We start from the raw sequence: 23,787 nt of genomic DNA, 5'->3' as shown, positions 1-23,787 counted from the left end.
GCCACATTCATACATCTCCAAACTAGAAGCAATCCAAATGTCTATCAATTGGTCAATAGATTTTTTTTAATAGTGGTATAACCGAAGGACTTGTGTGCACGGAATATTAGCATAACCAATCGGCATAGACACTGGGAGGGTGGGTGGGAGTGGTGGGAAGTGTCAATCAGGGAAAAAGGAGATATATGCAATACTTTAAATAATAAGAAAACAATAAAAAATAAAAGTGGTGTATCCATACCATAGAATATTACTCTGTAACAAAAATAAATAAAATGTGTGAGTCTTCAAAACATTGTGCTGAGCAAAAGAAACCAAACACAGAAGTGCATGTCTGTGTAATTCCACTTGAATAAATTCTAGTGACTCAGTGGTGTCCTGAGGCCATGGCTGAGTAGAGGGCAAAGGGCACGAGGAAACCTCTGGCAGGGATTCCTCTCCTGGGCTGCGTGCGAGTGGCTTGCTGCAGTGCATGGTGACACACACAACCAAGGCCAGCCGCTGCCGCTGAGCTCCATGAACGCTGTGTCTGCACACAACGGCATAACAAAGGGGATGTTTAAGAAGGAGCTAGGCAGTGTCCTGCAGGTCAGGTTTCAGCAGCTGAGTAAGCCGAGGTATAAAACCCAGAATAACCCAAAGAGACTTGGCAGAAAAGTCCGCCTGCCCAAGACAATGATGCATCTGTTATCCAGATATCAGGATCGCAGTATCTGATCTCGGCCTGGAGGTAAACCAAGCATTTCAGTCAGTGACTAGGGGTATAAAAATGGACTTGAATCAAGAAAAAGAAAATGAAAACCCTCAGACAGTGACTTGACAAGAAAGAGCAGCGGGGAAAACTGGCCCCAACGACTAAAAGGTTTATGGTGGGACTGAAAAATAAACAAATAACGCTTCCCAGCAACTTCAAACATAGAGCTGTCATCACTGAGATACCATCTTCTGGAAAGTAATTCCTAAGCCGGTGGCATACACAAAAGACTTTATATAAAAGAGGTGGGGGGCTGAGTAATCTTACCAACCCTCTCGTGTTCTGGATTTTTTAATGAACTGTTTTAGAACGGTTCAGATTTATAGAATGATTACAAAGGGTTCTCTGTACCCGCTTCAGCGTCCTCTAGAGTTACCGTCTTCCACGGAGTGCATTCTCACAAATAATGAACCAAAATGGACCGTCCTTGGTGCGGTTACTCAGGCCTCCCTCCTTGGTTTGTCTGATGTCTCTCTCTGCCCCTGATCCCACCAGGACACAATCTCACTGAGTTGCCGTCTGGAGCCCTTCCTGCAGGTGCGTTCCCAGACGCCCTAGCTCTCGGTGCACGGACAGTCTGAGGGGCGTGATCAGGTGTTTTGCAGGATGTCCCTGACTTGGGCTTTGTCTGATGTTTTTCTCATGGTTAAAACTGGGATTGGACTTTTAAAATACCTTTTGCTTCATTCTTAAGTCTTACCATCGAGATAGTACTATCTTATATTTTGGATTACTACTCAGATAATCACTTCAGTCTGGTTGCAAATGGGAGGTCTGAAAGGTTTCCTCGCCTGTAGACTCAGTGAGCGCTTCCCAGTGAACTGCGGGCCAACTGACCCCCTGAAGCTCAGCCTCCATTTTATGCTCTTCTGTGCAAAACGCCAGAATCATAATCAACATTAACTGATAGCGCCTGAGATAAGATACAGCAATGAACCCACAGTTAGTCAGTCATATCCCAAAATTGGCAGAAAGTTTCCTTGACTGGGTTAACTTCATGCATTTTAAGGATCTAATGTATATTTTGATATAATCTCTTACCAGTTGCAGGTAGATTTTTTTTAAAAGTTACTCTCCAAGTGGCTCTAAGGAATAAAGATACCCTTGAAGTATGAGGAAAAGCATGCATTATGCTATAATGTGTCCCTCCGACCCAGGGGTGGGTCCCTATTCTCATGACACAATTCACCTTGTTTCTAATGAAAAAATTCACAGCAAATTTTGTGTCAGGCAAGCTCTAGATTTCTATGCTGGTCTTTGTAAAAGTATTAGTAAGTATGCCCCAGGCATTATTTGTGTTTCGTCCTAAAGACAAGGCCACCAGAAGTGGCACATGAGCCTCACAGCAAGGAGAAATGCCCGGATATGGCCTTGGAAGAAGTCAACCAGCTCTAGTCTTTGGGGAATAAGCAGCTAGGCAGGGGCCAGCCCAGAACAGAAGTGCTTTATTAGCTGCAAAAATTATCAGACTGCGTTGTTGCTAAGGTCCTGCAGCACATAATTCCAAAAGGAAAGACAAAACAAAACTCATTAAACACAGCCTTGGGGACACACAGCATCCACCTGGCAGTTGGTGGCCGAAGGTACCAGCCCAGCAGGGTTCTGGCAGACTCCTGAGCCTGCAGACTTATGTCACAAGAAGAGCCTCTGTAAACGCGACATCCCTCAGACGCCCCACAGAAGCTGTGCCAACAGAAGCCACAGGTCACAGGTTTCCTCTTAAGCTCATCGGGCCCTGGTCTGTGGTGCAGGTCCGCTTCCTGCAGGTGAGCCTGTGGGAGAGCGGGACCAGGGACCAGCAGGGAAGGTGAAGGACACCTTTTAAGAGCAGCCTCTCCCCTGACTTTCCTTTCGAATCCCAGCCCCTTTCTCAGTGCAAGCTAGAAGGCAGAAGCAAGCAGTGCTGCTTTCAAAGGGGCCTCACTGCCCCCGCATTGCTAAGAAGCAGGGAAGGAACCACCTCACCAGAGGTCAGATGGGAAGGGACAGACGTCTCTTCTGAGGGAGGACATGGGCTTCCTAGCGCAGCGGAGGCACAGAGGGGTGAAAACCATTCTGCCCATTTCCTCTGGAGGGGACCGCAGGAGCAGGCCTACCTGCTGGGAGCTGACGCTGATTGGCTGCTTTAGGATGATCCATGTGACGCTCTCCAGGAGGGGCGGCACGGTGAGAGACCCCGGGTAGGTCCAGTAATCCCAGGACGGAGGAAGCAGCGACAAGGGGTCAAAATTCGTGAATCGAGTTTGTTTACCCTGGGCAGGAGAGAGAGAGCCTTACATCAGGAAGCTGTCACAGATTCGGGAAAACGTGCGTGCAGTGACCTCAGATTTCCCTGGACCTGCCCCCGTCACGCAGTTTAGCGTCTGCTGTTTGTATTTTAGAAAGAGGATGTGCCTTCATCTAAACATGTTAGAGGCAGCCGGGCATCGCCAAGATTCATTTGAAAGGACGAGATTTGTTTTCACATAAGTGAAGATGTGTTGCAGCCAAAGGCTTATTCTGTAAAACTCTGACGACAGAAACTAATTATGCATAAATATATTTATGTGATTATTTTAGGTGATTGAAGACTCCTTCATAAACCTCAGGAGTTAGTGGTGACAAGCTGTGCCGACTCTATCGGTCAAGGACAAGCAGGCTGCTTTCAGGAGCAGCACTCGCCTGGCTCACCCGTGTTTATGCTGACAAGAGACTTCAGCAGAAAATGGGACCATATTAGTCCCAGTCCTCAGGAGTCAGCCTTACCTTTTCTCTAATGGAATCCAGGATGTCAGTGATCTTTTGCAGTTGTGGGTTACATTCGCCAATCTGAAAACAGGAAATTTCGGGAGAAGTGGTGACTGTTGCAGAGCAGGTCTGAATTGCTCCATTTTGGTAATGATCTTAAATTCTTTACAAACAAAACAAACAAAACGTAGGCCAGCCCACAGCACGCAGAGATTGTTCTGGAGCAGCCCACCTGCCTGAAGACTCTGGCCCCTGGGCTGAGTTACAAGTTTACCCCTGAACTGGCAGTGGTAGCTCACTGTTCTCAGCTTTAGGGAAGCTGCAGACGCAGGTGAACTTGGACAGCCTGGCTTAGGAGACCACCATCACACCTGCACTCCCACCCCAGGTGTGACTTCCAGACCCTCTCTCCACACAGACTACTCTGACATTAGAACACTGGCGGAAAACATCCCAGATTCGGCCTAACAACGGGAGGTGGCAGATCCAGGCAGCAGATCATCCTGAGCAGAGTTCCTCAGAACAGGTGCCCCTCCTCCCCATCCCAGTGGGTGTCGCAACAAGGAGGAGCGTCCTCCAAGAATGTGGTCCCCGTGGGAGTGGGGGCCCCACCCACCCCAGGTGTGGCCACAGCGATACCTGTCTGACCACTTGTGCAGGAGCACAGACAACAATGAGAAGCGGTCAGGGCCTTTGGGACAAGAGCCACTGCGGTGCCACCAGCGCTTCCAGAGCGGGACGGCGGCTCCGCTCTGCGCGCCCTGAGTGCTGTGAAGCCTGTCCCCAGAAGCCGGCCGGGCTCTGCGGGGTCTCACGTTCACCTCCACGCTGCTGTTATTGGTAATTGATGACAATGATCAACAGACACAGGAGGGATTGGAAGGCAAAGCTCCCAGGCCCTGAGATGAACCATAAACATGGAGTTTTGATATCCATTTCAAAAGGAAAACACTAGACCTATAACTGGCTTGTTATTAAAAAATGGTAGAACCCAGCCTGCGTGGCTCGGTCCATGCCCCAAAAGGTCGCAGTTTAATTCCCAGTCAGGTGGCGGGCTTGATCCCCCATAGGGGGCGTACAGGAGGCAGCTGCTGGAAGCTTCTCTGTTACTGATGCTTCTCTCTCTCTCTCTCTCTCTCTCTCTCTCTCTCTCTAACAATAGGCTATTTTGTAAAAGTGGTAGGATATCCATTTGGTGACTGAAGTCCTGCCCCACACGCTGAGTAGCTGTTTTCATGAAGCCAGAGGCCCTCACCTGTAAAAACACGCCCAGGACAGCAAGTCCGTCGGGCGCGTGAGCGGCCTCCACGAAGCTGGGGTACTTGTCCGCGTTCCAGTGGACGACGTGGAGCTGGAAAGGAGGACAGTGTAACTCAGCATCATGTTTAGGCCCGTCCTCAGACGCATGGGCCCAGGGTGAGAGGCCGGCCTGCACCTCAGGCACGGTCCTGCCGCCACGTCCACATCCACGTCCACGGAGCTCTTGGAGGCCCCAGGAAGTCCTGCCACGCCCCTGAAGCCCCAACAATCTCCAGCCACTGATCCCAGTGACGGAGGGCCCCTGCACTCCCGCACCGGGACTGCAGTCCACAGCCGGAGGCAGGCCCGCTGGCGGCAGGTCCAGGCTGGGGTACGGGGTCAGTGGGTGACCCTGCCGCGGATGGGGCAGTGGTTCCTGGACGCAGTCAGAGGCTCCCTCCTGCACCAAGGCCTTTCTACGGTGTGAACATGGGTTCGCCTTAAGAGTCCCTGTGTTAGCGGTGTCCACTCATCTGTCAGCTTCCAGGCCCGAGTCCAGGCCCCGCGTGGGGAGCAGGAGTGACCTAGCAGAGGCTGGGCTGGAAGCAGAGGGTCGGGGGAGGATCAGTGTGCTGAGGGGAGGGCAGGCGGCCAGGCTCGGACCAGAGGGGCTTCCCCCGCATCCCACTCTGCCCGAGAGCCATGTCCCCTGCAAATCCAGGGACGCCCGTGTCCAGGCACGGCCCCCTGAGCACAGACCAGCGCACGGACTTGGCACGCACAGCCCAGCAAAGACCGCTCCTGGAAGCTCCTCCCCAGCTGGGGGTGCGCTGCGATGGCAGCCACAGGAAGGCCAGGCCACGTGGCACACCCAGATGGTGTGGCCAAGATCCTGATGGCGGGAGAGGGGCAGGCTTCGGGTTTGACCTCCTCAAGGGCTGTGGCCCCTCAGGGAGGAAACGTGGGAATTTCATGCACTAACCCCCTTCCAGGTGACAGCTGAGGGATTAGTCTGCTCCAGGTTTTATCCCATCCTTTCAATGTGACTGTGCGTCTACAGGGAAGGCCTGCAGGGGATTTCTGGATAAAGAAGACTGACCACACCTGGCTGGTGTGGCTCTGTGGTTGAGCATTGACCCATGAGCCAGAAGGTCACATTTACATTCCTGGTCAAGGCACATGCTGGGTTGTGGGCTCCATCCCCAGTGGGGGGCGTGCAAAGGGCAGCCGATCAATGATTCTCTCTCATCACTGATGTTTCTACCTCTCTCTCTCCCTCTTCCTTCCTCTCTGAAATCAATAAAAACATATTTTTAAATAAAAGAGTGACCATGAACAGTGAACTATTATAGAAGCAGTGCACCCCACCCCCAACAGCGAAGAGACTGGCTCTGCACGGTGGCAGTGGCCCGTGTTCTGCGCTGCGTGGATGGTGCGGGACGGTGCTCGCTGGGCCGCAGGGACGCCCTGGGCTGTTGTGCCAAAGGCCCAGTGCCCATGCACCAGCGCACCTGGTGAGAGATGACGCCACAGACACCGAAACCTGGGGAGTGACTCCTTGGTTCGCCCACAGGCACTCAGAACACCACGTGGAGCCAAAGACAGAAGCCCTGTGTCCTCCCAGGGGATACAGAGCGACCAGGACACTGTGGGAACAGAGCAAGAGGCGAGTTGTTGTCACAAGTCTTCCCCCTCCTGCCTTGCTGAGCACCACCTCCTGCAGCTGCCCGCGCAGCCCAGGCCTCTGAGTGGGACCAGCAGCAGTGTGCCTCCTTTTCATAGCCCAGTGCCGAGCGAATGACCAGAAGTGACCGCAGCGGCTTCAAAGGGAAGGACCAGGCTCCCCCGGGAAACAGTGTCTGAATAAAGTGCCATCAGCTTCAGCATCTCCCTGCTACTGCGGACACACAGAGGCCTTCGTGTAAAAGGCGTAGTCATGTGGACACCACAGCTTCACACTCAGCTCGCGTTCCCTCTTCCTGTGTGTGAGGCAGCGGTGTGCTGGGATCCAGCGCTCTCCGGGCAGACACGCCCTCAGGGAAGCTTTGTGAACGGTGGCCAGTGGGCTGGACTGTCCACGTTCGGCCCCAAATTAAATTCCCGTGTCACGGCTCTCTGTGGCCTTTTCCTTTGTGCTCCTCCCTTCACTGTCTGATGTATAAGGAGGACAGCACGGTGATGCCCTGCCCTAGTGCATAGGAGCTGGAAAGCCGCTCCCAGGCCAGAACCGCCCGGCCTCACCTGCTCCCCAGAAAGCCAGCGGTTTCATGAGATCCAGAGCACCTGGGCCCACAGCACCACCTCTGTCCTCATCAAGACGGGCCCCTGTCCTCGTCCCGCACGACGGGCCTCTGTCCTCGTCCCACACACGATGGGCCCCTGTCCTCGTCCCACACGACGGGCCTCTGTCCTCATCCCACACGACGGGCCTCTGTCCTTGTCCCACACACGACGGGCCTCTGTCCTCGTCCCGCACGATAGGCCTCTGTCCTCGTCCCCCACACAACAGGCCCCTGTCCTCGTCCCACACGACGGGCCCCTGACCTCGTCCCTCACAACGGCCCCTGACCTTGTCCCACACACAATGGGCCCCTGACCTCGTCCCTCACAACGGCCCCTGACCTTGTCCCACACACAATGGGCCCCTGACCTCGTCCCGCACATGACGGGCCCCTGTCCTCACCCCCCCGCCCCCTGACACACACACACACACACACACACACACACACAACAGATGACCCTGACCTGCTCAGGCCCACAAGCCCACCCCACCAGGCTCGGCCCCGGCCTCTCTGGTTGGTGCAGCCTCTCATGGAGCTGGTTTCTTGTCATCTGGTCTCAATTCATGTGGCACCTCCAAGGGCCCCTCAGCCTTCAACGTGACCACATGGCATTGCTCCGTCAGAGAGCTCACCCGTCCATCTGCTGCTTACCATCTACCTATGACAGTGCGCCCACCTGCAAGGCCAGACTCCTCTCCGCAGCACCCCTGCTGCAGCAGCAGACACCTGCCTGCCCCCACCTGCTGGGCAGCCGCCACCTGCACTGTCACCTGCCACCAGGATCCCCCTGGCTCCTCACTGACCCTTATCCCCTCCAGCGTCACCCCACTCTCCTCTAGTTGTAGTGAATGTTATTTTTTTTAAATGAAAAAAATTATCACTTTCTAATTCAAAGCCAGTCAGTGACGTCTGGCTCTTAGAATACAGCTCAGCACCACCCCCATCCCCACCCCACCCCGAGCCTCTGCCTCGTGCCGTTGTCCACGCTCCAATCACATGGGCACTCCTGTGGTGTGGGGCTCTTCCACCCGAGGCACACATGCCGCTCTAGGCAGGCCCGCGGGTCCTGTCCTGCTGCCTCTTCTCCCGAGGGTCATGTCCCCAGACGCCCCCTGGTCCCCGCACACCTCCGTTCCCCGCTCGGTGAGCCAGGAAAGGTGGAGGAAGAGGGGGCTCAGCACCGTCCTAGTGAACGAGGCAATGGGTAGTGCAGCTTGGGGACAAAGGAGCCTAACACGAGAAAGACCCTCATCCACAGTGAGCCCGGGAGGCCCCACGGTGTCCGGACCGTCTGCAGTCCCGGTGGCCAGAGCTCGGAGCCCAACTCAGAGGACAGCGCCACCCATTGCCTCAGGGCCCACTCAGGCCTGTGGAGGGGGCCACTGTCCCGCTGCTTTGGGACATGACAGAGCCCGCCCAGCCCCAAAGCTTCTGAGGCTCAGAACATGTTACGTTCAGACACAGAGATTCCCAAAACAAGCACGGACAGTACTGGGCGGTCCTCCCCACTTGCTCGTGTGTGTGTGCCCCCCCACCCCACCCCCTGCAGCCTGGGAGCCCCTGCTCTCGAACAAAGCGCTCAGGTGACCAGGCCTTTGGGTATTGCCGAGAACAGCAGATGTACGAGTGCTGGGAAAATAAAACTGGCAGCAAGTCCTGCCGTCTTCCGGGCTTCTCCGCACAGAGGGCTGCATGGGGCCTGGCCGGCTCTGAGCCTAAGGGCGGGAGAGCACGGGCGCCTGCAGGCCCTCCGGCCCTCTGCCTAGGTGGCACCAGGGCACACAGAAGTAGTGTTGGCCGAGTTGCAGGGTAATTCCCTCCATCTTACGGTAGGGTCGGGGTCAGCAGTATTTAATTGTATTATGCTTTGTGCTTTAGCCAGGGGATTAGAAAATGTGTTCTTTTAAAAATGTATTTTTATTGATTTCAGAGAGGAAGGGGAAGGGAGAGATAGAAACATCAATGATAGGAGAGAATCATCCATCAGTTGCCTCCTACACGCCCCACACTGGGGATCAAGCTCACAACCCGGGCAGGTACCCTGACTGGAATTGAACCGTGACCTCCTGGTTCATAGGTTGACCTTCAACCACTGAGTGCTGGCTGGGCAAAGGTAGGGTATTCGTGAAGGCTAGCACCCTAAAGAGGAGTGACCCAGGGCAGAAGCCAGGACGTCAGGGCCTGCTCACGGCCTGACGGGCACACAGCCGCAGGTGAGCGGGGAGGAGGGCTGAGGAGCTGTGGCTGCGTCCCCTGGGCCCTCTGCCGCTGCCCTCACCCCTGTACCAGGGGTTTCAGGTGATCTCAGTGGATAGCTGTGTCTGGCCCACCATGAATGTTTCTTTCCCCCTCTCGCTGGCCTCTCGGGAGCGAGCTGTGACTTGGTGTCAGACAGACTGATCCTCCCTGGGTCCAGGTGCTCGTGTTCACACAGGCGCCGTGACCCGAACTCTCTGGGTTGCTCTGAGGCTCCCCCCATTCACAGCTCGCTGACAAGCTCCTGTGCTGAGAGAACGAGGCCAGGCCACAGACTGAAGCCCCAACAGGCTCGGGACCTATTCGGGGTCAAGGACGCCTCCTGTGTCCCTTCCCTCCCACCAGGGAGGACAGCTCTGCCAGGAGCCCGGCCGATGGCTTACCTCGGCGGCATACCTCACTCCGTCCACCACGTGCTCAGAGCCGTGGTCGTCCGTGGACCCCCAGTGCAGGTGGAACTGCCGCAGCCGGTATCTTCCTGTGAGTGGCCCCCCGCGCAGAACTAGACGGCAACATAGAGACACAGTCAGCAAGGAGAGTGTTTCTGCGTGGCCCCCACACGCCCCCCAGTGCCCACAGCATGAGCAGGGCTACAAAGGGTCCCGCCGTTCGCGGGCAGGGACCCAGCTTCCAGGTGGGCAAGGGTGAGAACACACTTTTGAGGGTGAGCGCGACCACAGGACAGCGATGGGGGGGGGGTGCGGGGGGAGCCCAGCGGGCACTCTGGTGCAGAGCAGGGAGCCCTGAGGGCTGCCTGTCCCCGGAGCTGCCAGGCCCAGGGGCCCAGCAGGCGGCCCAGGAGCGCCTTCCACAGGTTGAAGATCTGGGCTCACCTTGGCTTCACCACCCGTGACCTTGCACACACTCTCTGACCTTGAGCTCCAGCTGTCAGGCCATGACCCCGGAGAACACCACCTCCCCACAATGTCATAGGGAACAAGAAAAACTGAGCACACAGCCCTCACCCCTGCCCGGCAGACAGCTGGCCCCGCGAGCTATGATTGCTGCGATACTGCTGTTGTTTCTACAAATGCGGGCAGAGTAAGTGCATCTTCTTAGGGAAATAGGAAACACAGGACAGAATTAACTTTTAAAAACCCATCCGATGTTGCCACTGGGGCACTTTGCCTCCACAAAACTGCTCTCTGACACCTTGGCAATAGAGCCTAACCAGTAGGGCTCAGTGGTGGAGCGTCGACCTATGAACCAAGAGGTTCTGGTTCAATTCCTAGTCAGGGCCCATGCATGGGCTCCATTCCCAGTGTGGGGCTTGCAGGTGGCAGCCCATGGATGATTCTCTCTCATCATTGATGTTTCTATCTCTTTCCTTTCCTTTCTTGGCTCAATAAAAATATATTTTAAAAAATAAAATTTTGGCAATAGAATCATATCTTAAGGAGACAGAAAAGTGTCTTACTAGAAACCAAGTCCTAAAGTGTGTCCCAATGATTAATCTCCGCTGGGCAGACCGGAGGCCCAGAGGCCAGAGGCCAGAGGCTGAGCTCGGCACACCATGCCGACAGGGCTCATCTCCCTCACACAGGAGCTGGCAGTGCCGGGGCCAGGGCAGCCTCAGCAGCAGCTGGACTCAGAGGCCTCATTGTTTTATGTGCACAAGATTACGTGCAGTGACAAGAGTTGTCAAAAATGCCCCACCTTACATAAGCAGGAAAGATGGCGAGAATTTCATGTCATCTTCCATGAACAGCAAGAAACAAAAGGACAAGGTAATGCGCTTGCCCTGCCCTCTGGGCTGCACTTCAGGAGAGCAGACCGCTGTGTGCGGACCAGCACCAGGGTGCCCTTCTCCTCGACCTGGTGCCAACTGCAGCTCAGAGCTGGTCAGGGTTCAATCAGCAGCCAGCACAGTCCCCGCACAGCGCACGCCCTGTCCTGTCCGCACTGGTGTCAGCCTCCCAGTTTCTGACTAGATTGATGGATGTCCCTTCACGTCTACCCGCCCCAGGAGAAAACTGGGAGCACAGTTAACCAAGTCTGTGGAGGGCGAAATGGCCAGGCACCCTCTAGGTTCCTTCAGACCCAGGCTGCTCTGTGTTAAGTAGCTGCCCATCTCCAGAGCCCTGGGAAATGAACGGGGAGAGGCCACTCTGGGCCACTGTCTGAGATGGCGCGGCACTCTGCTTCTGCTGGCCTGGACATGCTCCGCGGCTCTGCTGGTGTCCCTGCGGCACCGCCCGCCCCTGTCCCTGAGGAGATAAGTGATGGAGAGGATCTTAGGTTTGGCTCTAAACAGCCTCCACGATGCTTCACAGATAAATGAGCTGGGAAGGCACATGCCCTGGGCGGTGGCCTGCTTCCGGGGGCCACGGCCTCCGGATGCAACCAGCCTGGCATCCGTCTTTCCTCTTCTGTTGCACGAACCAAGCCAAGCATGTACCTGTCACAGCGCCATGCCGCGGGCGGGCTCAGGACTCACCTTATTCTAGAACTGGAACCACTGTGAGAGGAGACACTAAGCAGCTGGCCCAGGAGAAAGACGGAGATCCCTAAAGGCCAGCATTCTGGCTGGCTCGGGGAAGCCTGACCGAACCCAGGCTTCACTCAGATTGGCAGCCCTGCCTGGGGGAGCACAACGCTGGCCTCCCTCTGCCTCACCGGCTCCGCACGGGAGCATCTGTGCTAACAGGTCCTACCTGCGACCCTGACCACGGGCCAGTGTGCTGACTGCCCGCTCGAGCAGGGCTCCGCACTTGGGGGAGGTGAGACAGAAGGTCACAGTGGTCTCGCCTGCCTTCGAGATGGTCTCTGATAAAAGTTAGGCTGTGGGATACGATGAAGAATGGCGGCAAAATATTTTTAATGAGAATGATTTCGTGTTTTCAAGTGTCAAATTACTCATCTCACTTTCCAGCCTAGATGAGTAGATAGACATTATTGTCTCTATCTTAATTCTGAAAATGAACGATCCTTTCTCCAAAATCATACCTGGCATACATTGAGTCCATTTATCACTTCATCCAGCATTTTTTAAAAATCTCCTCCAAATAATGCACTCATACAAGAAAGAGGTGCAGAGGGTAAGATGCCAGAGGCAAGTGCCCTGGAAGTGGGGAGCATGTGCTACCTCAGCCAAGGGGTCTTTGCTAGCTGCTCCTTGCCACCAAGCCCCCCTGCTGTGGAACTGGAAGCTTGCTGGTGTGTGCTGCGGTACTGCCCCTGCCTTGGGCCTGTCTGTCACAAGCCAGGCCTGCGTGTCTCTGCCCCGGCCCGGCATCACTGCCTGGACTGTGAGCATGGCTGCTACACCAGAAAGAGGCGCTTCAGACAGTCACCATCCAGCCCAGCGGGACACAGCTTCTCTAGAGGACCCGCCTCGTTCCTTTGTGTCCCCTGGACCCAGGACGGTGTCTGACAATGACTGTGCAGAGGCAAGTGCCAGGTGGCTGCCGGCGTGCATGCCCAACTGCTTATTCTGGAAAGAGGACTGTAGCCTCAGTTTCCTTTAATACTTGAGATATTATCACCAGCATCCCACCATGATCGTGGGTGGTGCAGACTTGGGGTTGGGAAACCTTGGATTTCTACATGACCACATCGCATACATAATCATGTGCCCATTATGTCACCTCCCTGTTACCTCACCCTCCCGCCCTCTCAGAGAGGAGGGGGTTGGAAACACATGACAAGCAAGGTCCCTCCTTACCCCCCCAGTTGAAAACACCGTGTGTTAGTCTTCCTTGTGCACGTTTACAACTCTCTGAACAAATGATATGAGTCACTTTTACAAATTTGACAAGTATGAGGAAGGTATTTTATGGGCTTATAATTCTAGCTAAGAATTAGCATTGCATAAACACGGGAACTATGACTAAACCAAAGCTCAGCTTAATGAGTAAGTGAAGCTTTCTTCCAATGAAGGTTTTTTTAAATTTAACTACATGTATCGTTAATAGAGCTAATGCAGCATCATCTCAATATTAGACAAAAAGTAAAAGTAATTTGTCAGCAGCCTTAAAACATGAGTCCCTAACCTTCTCTGTCACCTAACTTTTAAACTTGATACTAATCTGCTTCTTGGGCATGTCCGTGCTAGAAAGTGAAGGAAACACGCTTTCTATTCATTTGGCTCGTGTGTTCCGTATACATGACACGGTTTCATTTGGTTGGCCATCGTTTACTGATAGTGTGAGACACTGACCCTGAATGAATCAAGCACAACTTTCATTACAGGTCCCAGCAGAGTACGAACAGGGACACACAATGGGTAGGTGTTTCAAATAAGAGAGAAGAGAAGTTACCGTCCGAGAAGTTATTGGCAAAGCCCCTCACCTCACCCCCCAATAGAAAGCCCACCTGATTTGTCCTCCGTGTCATCAAAGTCGACGTTGAAGGAATGGCCACTGTTACTGATGATCTTGGCGGAGCTCGAGTCATACGCAATGCTAAGGGGGCGGAGGGAAGAGTCAAACTTCGCTTCCTTGGTTTTAATCTCAATCGGGGACTGCTGATCCCCATCAGCGATGGGGAAGAGTTGGTTCCAGTGAACAGGACCTGGATAAGCACACAGGACCAGAGAGAGGACTGAACAGGGGTTTCATTCGACGAGTCCTCCTGGAGCGCAACAGGACTGGTTAGTAAAAGGTCTCCACCCTCAGGGCCTTCACACCTAACCCCTGTGTGCAGCTGTTTTACAGACTCCTTGCTCTTATTAGAGGCATGGAGACTTCCTGGTTTGCATTCACTCATTTTCCGAATCAAACAAACGCTGGGGACAAAGGAGCATGTTTGTTTTATAAGGTACTTTCCAAAGGCACTTTCCTGCCAGGCGGAAAACAACAGCGCGATTCATCCGAGCCCAAGATTCCGTTTCAGCCGAGGAGTGAGGGAGCTGTAGGCTCATTCAGCTGGAGGAGGGACATGGAGTGAGCCTTCGTGGCCTGTGGCGTGAGCAGGTATCACACTCACGGGGTAACCCCGCGCCATGCTGCGCGGTGCGGGGAAACGGCGTGTTCTGGGGTACCTGCTGGAGTCAGGGCACATTTGTCTCTCCTTCCTGCACGTCAGGGGCCCCTCTGGGTTTGCTTTGCCAGTACTACCTTTGCATTCCAAAGCCGGGGACCAGAGTCTCCCTGATCCTCTGCTCAAAAAGCCAAAAGGGTGCCAAGCTCCCCGGCAGACACATTTGGTAAGTGATGTGAGCCCGCAGTGCCCTTGGGGCCTTGACCTTCCTCTGGAGACCAGACTCTCAGAACCAACAGCAGTGCGGCTCCAAGTGAGCAGCACAACAGTGCACAGGGACACAGTGTGGCCACTCCTCTCCCCCTGCTCCTGCCCGAGCAGCCCTACTGTGAGGAGAGCTCTTCCCTCCCTCCCCGACCAGCGGGCCTGGCCCCTCCATACTCAGGCTCCTATTCCACAGATGGTGCAGCGTGACCACGAGCGCCATGCTGGTACTAGCGCCCGAGCATTTCCAAAGTAAGACTTAGAATTCAACTAAGGCATGCACAGATGCCACCGGGGGCAACAGCTTCATCTCCAAATCGGATTCCCCCATGATGCCTCCTTTGTCAGAAAAGAGTGAGTGCTGTTTCCCTCGCATAGGCTTCCGGAGGACCGGCACTGGGAGCGCACACTGCACACAGCACCTGCTCCTCCGTGACGAGGCCCCGCACTCACCCTACTGCACTCGCTGGCACAGGCTAGTCCTGTGCACTCACGCTTGCTCTCTCTCTCTCTCTCTCTCTCTCTCTCTCTCTCTTTCTTCCTCCCTCTCTCTCTCTCTCAGCCACCAGGGTGACTGCCTAGAGCACATTAGACTTCAGATCTGCCCACTCTTTCATGGGGAGTGCCCTTCTCCTAACCACTCTGCCCGGTTTCCAGTCTTTACAACAGAACCATTTTGAAACACTCAGCGTTAAATATTAACTACTAGGGTAGTTCATTCCCTGCCTGTCCAGACCTCCAAGTTCCACCCCATTTACACACAGTGCCCGGAGAGGTGTGTGGTGTGTCTGCCTCTGACTCGGGAGCTTCGGAATATCAGGGTGACCAGGGTTTGCAGTGACTGCCCCTTTCTGAGCTGGGCCAGCAGCACCACGGAGGGCTGGGAAAGGTGCCCCCTCCCAGGCTCCTGCCAGCTGCTCGCTCGCAGTGTAACCAGAAGCATCACCTGCCAGTGATGCATCGTTCCAGTGGACGTGGCCGCGGTGACCGACTTCAAGGTCCCCTCATCGCTATTGCTTCTGCACCCCACCCATTGGTAGAAAGCTATCAAGTCACTGCTTGCTAACAGCTCTCTCAAGAAGATTCTAAAAAGTTCTGCAGACAGCTTCAATGTTTCCCAACATGTTACAGTCATCACTCCTCCCTGATCCAGAGCACACTCTTCCTGACCAGTCAGGGCCTGCTGGCTGCAGTCACACTACTGCACTGCTCAGGACTATTCCAGCAGAGAAGGAATGAAAGAAAATTGATTTTGTCACCTCCCCAAACATAAATTGAAAATCAGCAAAATATGAGATGATAATTACAGCCTCCATCAGAAAGAAATCCACCGAAATTATTCAAGTTTTAAAATACTAAATTTTATCTACTAACATTTTTATTGGCAAATTAATTTTGCCAATAAAAAAAATAAAAAACTACAGTTAAAAGTGAAACTTTTCTGTTTCTTTGTCAAAGTAAAGTTTCTATAAAAATCAACTACACAGTACTATTCAATAATATACATTTGTCCAGTAATAATAGTAATAATTATTATTAGTCACAGGCCTAATTTTTTCTATTTCTTTTTTCTAAATTTATCTTTATTGTTGAAAGTATTACAGATGTCTCCTTTTTTCCCCTTTGACCCCTCTCTCCTGCACACCCCCCCCGCATTCACCCACTATTGTGTGTGTCCATGGGTTCCGCATATATGCATAAAAGTTCTTTGATTTATCTTCCCCTCCCCTGCCTAATATTGACAGTGATTCACTAAGAGGCTTTCTAGGTGTCACTTTGCAATTAGTTTAAATAATCAGTATTTGAAAAAATAAGCTGGATAAGTTGTTTACTAGAAGAAATGAGAAAATGGTTTACTTTTGGTAGTTTAGAATAGACATCAGTAACTGCATTTTGCCCACGTGCTTTGATTTCAATCCCTTTGCTGACCCAAAGTGTCTGCAGGGTGCGCTGGGGGCGGGTGTTGGGGACGGGAAAAGAAGCCCCCCTCCACTTGCACCTTCCAGAAAGAACCCAGCCCAGCCCGGGCAGCCAGCAGGACCGGTGCTGACCCCGTCAAGGTTACCAGAAACCCCATCCCGGTGCCCCAGGAGGCACCCTGCCTTCTCAGAGCTGTCATGCCAGTGATTTTCTTAAACTCAGTTTAAGCATTTTCCACGATTAATTCCCGGAGGAGTCACCGTTCAATCAATGTGTCCTCAGACTGCCTCTCACCCAGAAGGGCTGCCACCAGGGACAGTGTCCCTCTCCCCCAGCTTCCAAAGGGCAGTGATGTCTGGGTCTGGGGACCCTGGCATCTTGTCACCCCTGAGCCAACAGACACCCCAAGGCGGCTCCCGCAGTGGTCCGGTGGCCCCTGAGCCCCGCCCCAGATCCCCTTCCCTGCCCCCCCCCCCTCCCCCCCCCCCCCCCCGCTCCCGGGGCTCACCGTTGTGCTCCGCGTACCCCCAGCTGAGGCGCGACATGGCTGGAGGGAGGAGGCAGCAGGGACACGGGCGGAGCTCTGCTGGGCTGGGCGTCCCGGGTCCCTGCTCCGAGCCCTGAGCGTGGGCGGCGGGAGGGCGGGCGGTGGGGGGGGGAGAGGGGGGGCTGGGCTTCCCGCCCTGCGCTTTGGAGGAAGCGGCGCTGCCGCGTCCCGTCCCGGGACCGGTGGGTGGGTGAGTCACGGGGTGGGCGGTGCGCGGTGCTGGGGGCGGGGGCCCGGGCGGCAGAGCCCGGCGGTGACTGAGCCGCCGAGGAAGGTGCGCCCCACTGACACCCCCTTTCCCGGACCCCGGACCCCGGACCCCGCAGCGCTGCGCCCAGGAAGGAGCTCCCAGAGCCCCAGGCAGAGGCTCAGCAACAGCCCTGGCCTGGACCGCCGCTGAGGGTCCCCTCAACCCGGCTCTCCTCACCCTCTGCAGGTGGTGGCCGGCGCCTCGGTCCCCAAGTTCTGCAGCCCTTTGCCTGCCCCCAGAGGGCGAGGACTCCCCTGGGTGCTGGGGGCCTGTGGCTGTGCCCACATGATTGCAATCATTGTCCCAGCTGCTGAGGCTGAACGGTGGATCCATTTGAAATTTCACCCCAAATGTACAGTGTCACTTGAGAACAGACTGGTGCCAAGAGCGTTTTGATGAAGAGTGGATGCCTGAAGGTCATCTTTCCTTTCCATCTCGGGCCATCTGGAGCTGCAGTGCCATGCCTGCACGGGAGACCGCGCGGGGTAGACAACATGCGGGGGTCTGAGTGTGCTGGAGCCACCGGCCGTGGCCGCCTGCCCCGCCGCTCCAGTCCTGCTCTCAGTGAGCTGTGTGCTCTTCCTGCACCAGGAGACCCCGGCTTCCTCACCCACCCTCTGTGCCTCAGAGGGGTGCGTTTGTGCCAATATAACAAGAGCCAATAGGTCTGATTTATACTCACTTTCATCACAGAAGACAATGTGTGTGTATATATATATCTGTATTCAAATACACATATACAAAAGGACTGTTATCCAAAATACACAAAAAACTCTTAAAACGTATCAATAAGAAAGCAAACCACCTGATTTAAAAACGGGTCGAAAACTCAGCAGAGATGTACAAATGGCCAGGAAGCACATGAGAGATGCTCCACACTTGTGTGCTCAGAGGAACTAACTGCAACAGCACGCCATTCCACACCGATCGTGGAATCCAGACACAGACAGCACCAAGTGCAGGCACGGATGTGGAGCAACAAGAACTCTCGCTCATGCTGGCAGGAATGCAAAATGGCGTAGCCTTCTCAGAAGATAGTTTGGCGATTTCTTACAAAGTTAAACATACTCTTCCCCTAGGACCCAGTAGGCATGTTCCTTGGTATTTATCCAAAGGAGCTAAAAATATATGTCCACACAAAAGCCTGCACTTGATGTTTATACCAGCTTTATTCATAACTGCCACATCTTCGAAACAACCAAGACGCCCTTCAGTAGGTGAGTGGATAAGCAAACGGTGGGAAAATAAATATCCAGACAATGGGATATTGCTCAGCATTAAAAAGAAATGAGCTATCAAGCCCTGAAAAGATGTCAATGCATATCACTAAGTGAAATAAGGCCATCTGAAAAGATCACTCTATGACTCCACTACTATGACCTTCTGGAAAAGGCAAAGCCATGGAGACAGAAAAAGATCAGTGGTTGTCAGGGGCGGGGATGGGATTGGGGGGGGGGAGGGGTCAGGAACAGATGGAACAGAGGATTTCAGAGCAAGAACATACTCAGTGTGATACTGTAGTGATGGAGGCATGTCATTTTCTAAGCCCATAAACATACAGGCCCTGAGAGTGAGCCCTGAGGTAGGTAGACTGGACTTTGGTTGATAATAAGGTGTCAATGTAGGTTAATCATTTGTAACTAATGTATTCTTTGGTGAGTGTTGATAATGGAGGAGGCTCTGTGTTTGTAGGGGCAGGAGGTATATGGGAAATGCCTAATACTTTCCTCTCAATTTTGGTGTGAACCTAAAGTTACTCTTTAAAAAAAAAAAAAAAAAAGGTTTCAGAAAAAAATAAACTCACAAAAAACTAACTGGTCATATAAAATACACAACACACAGAGGACCTAGCTTGTAGGAGGTCCTATGCCAAATTTGGGACAGTTGGCCATCAGAAAGAATCATGCTGGTAGATTATAATCTCCTTCCCTCAAATTACCCATGGGGCAGGGGGAGAAAGAGCGAGAGAAAATGCTTCTCTCTGAGAGAATGCTAGCTACTAACTGCAGATGGGATGACAGAATTTTAAAGCCATTTTTGCAAGGCCAATGTAATATCCAGTTTAGGCAAAGATCAGTCATGGGTGCTAGAACTGCTGGACAAAAGATGATGGAGGAACAGGACATTTACACAGTTTAGGATTCAGAGTCAAAAGTTATGTAAAAACCCAACACAATGAGTAAGTCCTACATTGGGAAAAACAGCGGAAATAGAATCTTCCAGGCAATAGGACAGATGACACGGCAGCATGTAGGTGGTCTCATGGAACCGATGTTAATGTTTGCTGTGCGATGATCTGGTGGGAAGCCTGTAGATGGAGGCTGATGCCCTGGGGCTAAAGTCCCTGCTGCCTGCAACTGACTCTCACATGTCTTGGTCAGTAATCCATAGATCTAGCTGAAGGATATGTGGGGGCTCATGCTCAGGAGAGTATTCTTTCCATTTTCTGTACATGCTAAAAATTTTTTAAAAATTGGAGTCAATGAACCAATTAACTTGCTAATTAACCCTTTACAACTATTTGTGGGTGTTTTCCTTAATAAAGAGCCTCTGTCTCCAGGTTCACACCCGTCAAGTACAAATAAGTGGAAGATTAATACTGACCAGTAAACCCAGGAATCCTGACCAAGGCCATAGTCATCATCTCCACTTCACTCTTGAACCAACTGGATCCAGCCTAGCCTTCCCTGCAGCAACCACTCTTAGTAGGCTCTTCAGGGAGTCAACACCTTTATGTTCCGAGCAGCACTGGGAAGTGATAACCCTAGCCATAGATATACTTAGGGAAGTGTAGTTACATACCAAGGGAAAATCAAAATGATGCTGTCAGCACTGGATGAACTGATATTATTTTATTAGGACATATGCACAGACTCTCTGAGATGCACATTTTCCCAAGTACTCTTTTTAGAAAGCCTAAATGTGAACCCAAGTGGCTGTTTCCGTCTGGTTTTACTGAGAAGGAAAGCCAGGAGCAAGATCCCTGTTACAAAGAGGCCGGCTCCCATGGGACACAGCCCCAGCATGCAGTCTCAAGTCCAAGGTGCTCTTCAGCAGAGCCCATGCCGCCTCCATCGCACCGTGATTTGAGCAGCTGGGACTTATTAACCACAGGAATGTCTTATCGCTGGTTATCAGTGGAGAGTGTTGATTTTATGGAGCTGGCACTGTATGGAGTTTGATTTCCTTACCTCTCATTCCTAAGGTTGCCCTGTGGCAAGGGGGGGCACAGTGCGAGGTGCCCAGGAGAGACCTTGCCAGGAGGTTGCACAGAGCCCACAGGCACCGAGGTTCATGCTGGCCCAGGTTCATGCCAGAGGGGAATTCTCCAGTGAATCACGGCTCGGGCCACTTCTCAAATTCCAGCTTTCAGAGTTCTGTTCTCTGTTGTCAGACAAGAATAAGTTGCTAAAACCCGACTTTCTACATTTCTGGTCTTCTGCTTCCTCTCATGGTTTTCTAATAATTTTTTCATATCCGATTTTGAGTGTTTCATATCTTATTTGAGCACATCACAAGAGTAAAGTCTGAAAAAGAGAACTAAGATTATTTAAAAGTAAGTGAGCTGTATAGACATTAGGTCAACACTGAAATTTCCAGATAATTGACTTTAAAATAACCCAGCTATCAAAGAATTTAGCTAATGGTTCTTTGGCTTGCAATAAGTAAGTCAATGTCACTCTACTGGTGCATGGTCTTATTCCCCAAGAACACGTAAGGGAACGCCCTCAAAGATCTATGTAAAAGGATGCTCATCATAACGCATTTATAGCAGAAAAAAATCTAGAGACAGAAATACTAATGAGGAGTTGGAATAACTTACTGTATATTCAAAAGATGTAATTTTAGAGACAAATATTACATTTAAAGCATACTTAACATGTATGTTTATATTTATAGATTATACATTTTTATCTAGAGAGATACTCTGATTTTTTTCATTAACAATATGTGTATTTGCTTAGAAAAAAAGGCTAAAAATATATTTTGAAAAATGAGTGCTGGAATCTATTCATTGTCCAAAAACATTTGTGTGGCAGTTTTGGGCACCGGGGATGGAGCAGTTGCTGAGCCGGCCCCTCCTTCCTCACTGAAAGGACTGGCAGGGAGACAGTGTTTGATTTCTGGGTCCGGGTCACAAGAGACATTTCAGCGTCTGTTTTGTCTTTTGGACTCCTCTGTCTGGGGGCCATCAGCTTCCTCCTCATGGGACACTCAGACCTGTGGAGATGCCTTCCTGGAGAGGACCCAGGGTACCTGAAACCTCAGGAAAGACTCAAGCCAGACACCATCCAACCATGCCCCCACAAAGTCCACCCCTACGGAAATGTGAGATAGTGAGGACTCTTGTTTTGAGCAACTAAATTTTGGGATGATTTGTTATGCTTTAGAAAACAAAGACATTTGTAAACAAACCAGATAAAAAGCTCTGCCTTTATGGAGAAGATAGATAATAAGCAGGATACACTATATAGTATATGGAATAACGGCACAGTAGAGAAGAGGGCCTCTGATGGTACAGAGGTGGTCAGAAGGCCTCTCTGGAAAGACCATTTGAAATAAGACCTGAAAGGTGAGGGAAGAGCTTAGCAGACATGTAGGGGCCATGATTACAGGGCAGCGAGAAGCAGTGTTGGTCAGGGGGGATCTCAGAGCCGGGCAGAGGCCCTTGTAAGTGCTCTGGTTTTTACTCTGGGTGATGTGGGAACATGGGGAGTTTGGAGCTGAGGGATGACATTATCTGATCACCGTTTCAGCAGGATTTCTCTGGCTGCTGGGCTGGGTAGAGATTAAAGCAGGGGGAGCAGTCAGGAAGCTGGGACAATACCCAGGTGAGACAGCTGATGGGAGCTGGACCAGAACCCACTCATCACTGGTGTGCACTTCTTTATGCTTTCCTCAATTTCCCAAATGTCTACAACGACTCTGCATGACAGTCTAATAGGAAAGGGGGAAAAATAAGTTTTTAAGGAACCCAACATTTGTTTTAGTTGTATTTATCATAATAATGAAAGCCATGGCCGGGATCGGTGTGGCTCAGTGGATAGAGCGTCAGCTTCGGGACTGAAAGGTCCCGGGTTCGATTCCGGTCAAGGGCATGTACCTTGGTTGCGGGCACATCCCCAGTAGGGGGTGTGCAAGAGGCAGCTGATCGATGACTCTCTCTCATCGATGTTTCTATCTCTCTCCCTCTCTGTACAAAATCAATAAAATATATTTTAAAAAAAATAATGAAAGCCATGTAATTCCAAATTCCAGCACAGTGAAGTTCTAAAACAAAACAAAGAAGAGAGTAAAAGACTGTTGACTGTGGTGTGTGCAGACAACAATTTCAACTGAAAAACGGAATCACTATTGAGCTTTAGACAGCCTGAGTGTTTGCTTATCAACTGAACTTGGTTATTACAAAGCACAGCATCCTTTCATTTTTTTTTTTTCAAACACCGCTGGAATTCAGTGTCAAATTCTAATTGAGTAACACACGTCCTTCTTTGCCCTTGCCAGTCTTCTGGGTTTTAAACATGCACCTGCTGCCACAATTCCTGTCGTTTTACACTATTACTTGCATTTTAACCAAGAACCATAAAATCCGCGGAAGAACTTGATGTACCTTCGGATGTTTTTATGGCCTCTGTGATATGCACTGCACTTTTCTCAACCTTTGGCTATTTTCTATGTTCAGGTTTGGGATTTCTAGGCATTTGGCCAGAGTACTCTGGATAAAACTGCTTCCTTAAGTTGAAAACAGATTTGAGGAGCGGAGATAAAAAGAAGTTCTCCTCTAGGCATTTGCTCATCAGATGACAGAGCTTCGAAGTCGTTTTCCTTTCCTACAATCCCTGCTTTTTCCACTTCAGGGCATTTTCGTCTCTGAGCAAACTAAGTCACAGCTCCCGGGCTGCGGAACGTGGGTGGGACAAAGGGGACAGAGGAAGGGGCCATGTCCGGCGGGCAGACTCACAGGTGGGGCATGAGTTACAGGCGCTGCGAGTGCACAGCTGACGCCTGGACCCCCGTCCGCGGACCGCGGCATCCCTCCCGCCCGGCCAGGCCGCACGCGTTCCCAGGAGAGTCAGGTGGGAACTCAGCACCTGTGCGGTGACACCTGGCTTTCCGGGACGGCCAAAGGGAGCAGCGACACACGGGACACCGGGTGGACTAAGACTGGATGAGGGATGCTCTGCAAGCTTGGGGGTACTTTCCAGGACAGTGAGCCTTGAGATCGGAACGGGGGGTGTGCTCACGGACGCCGAAAGGCAGGGGGGAGGGGGGGGTCCGCTGCGTTGCTGAAGCTCCCATGGTGACATCTTCCCGTGGCCCTGCGCCCCTGCCTGGCCCCACGCGCGGCTCTGAAACAAGGAGACACCTGAGGAAAGGACTTGGGCTCCTCGCGCGTGGACGCCAGCCAGGGTGCGAGCGCCCCCTCCTGGGACCGACGGCAGAGGCCAAGGGCGACCGCTTGAATGACAGATCACGTCCTCTCGGTTCAGTGTTTGCTAAACCACAACCCTGCTTAGACTGGGGACGTTGGGGACCAGACTTCCTATAGAGGACGGGCTTCTCGCGGAGGGCGGGACTTCCTGCGGAGGGCGGGGCATCGCTCAGATACAGGGCCCAGAAACAAGAG

At 52.4% G+C, this 23,787-nt stretch overlaps 1 protein-coding gene across 4 annotated transcripts in view; it reads right to left on the bottom strand.

Annotated features, from left to right (window-relative positions):
* LOC311611903 (carbonic anhydrase 13) overlaps positions 1-23,690 on the bottom strand; it is a 28,761-nt gene extending 5,071 nt beyond the window's left edge. The window contains exons 1-7 of one of the 4 annotated variants that reach the window (XM_084864436.1): positions 23,527-23,690; positions 20,351-20,699; positions 13,573-13,770; positions 9,642-9,760; positions 4,737-4,832; positions 3,500-3,562; positions 2,851-3,006 (exon numbers count right to left, since the gene is read on the bottom strand). In XM_084864436.1, the coding sequence (XP_084720562.1) occupies positions 2,851-3,006; positions 3,500-3,562; positions 4,737-4,832; positions 9,642-9,760; positions 13,573-13,770; positions 20,351-20,471 (753 nt within the window). In that variant the 5' untranslated portion in view covers positions 20,472-20,699; positions 23,527-23,690. Of the gene's footprint in view, positions 1-2,850; positions 3,007-3,499; positions 3,563-4,736; positions 4,833-9,641; positions 9,761-13,572; positions 13,771-16,870; positions 17,088-20,350; positions 20,700-23,526 lie in introns of those variants that run through there. The other 3 variants (XM_084864437.1, XM_084864438.1, XM_084864439.1) reach the window with 3 other exon arrangements.
* Positions 23,691-23,787: the final 97 nt, after the last annotated feature.

Source organism: Pipistrellus hanaki, assembly GCF_964339955.1.
Source record: "Pipistrellus hanaki genome assembly, chromosome: 17".
NCBI lineage: Eukaryota > Metazoa > Chordata > Mammalia > Chiroptera > Vespertilionidae > Pipistrellus > Pipistrellus hanaki.
This window is presented reverse-complemented; position numbering and strand designations above follow the sequence as displayed.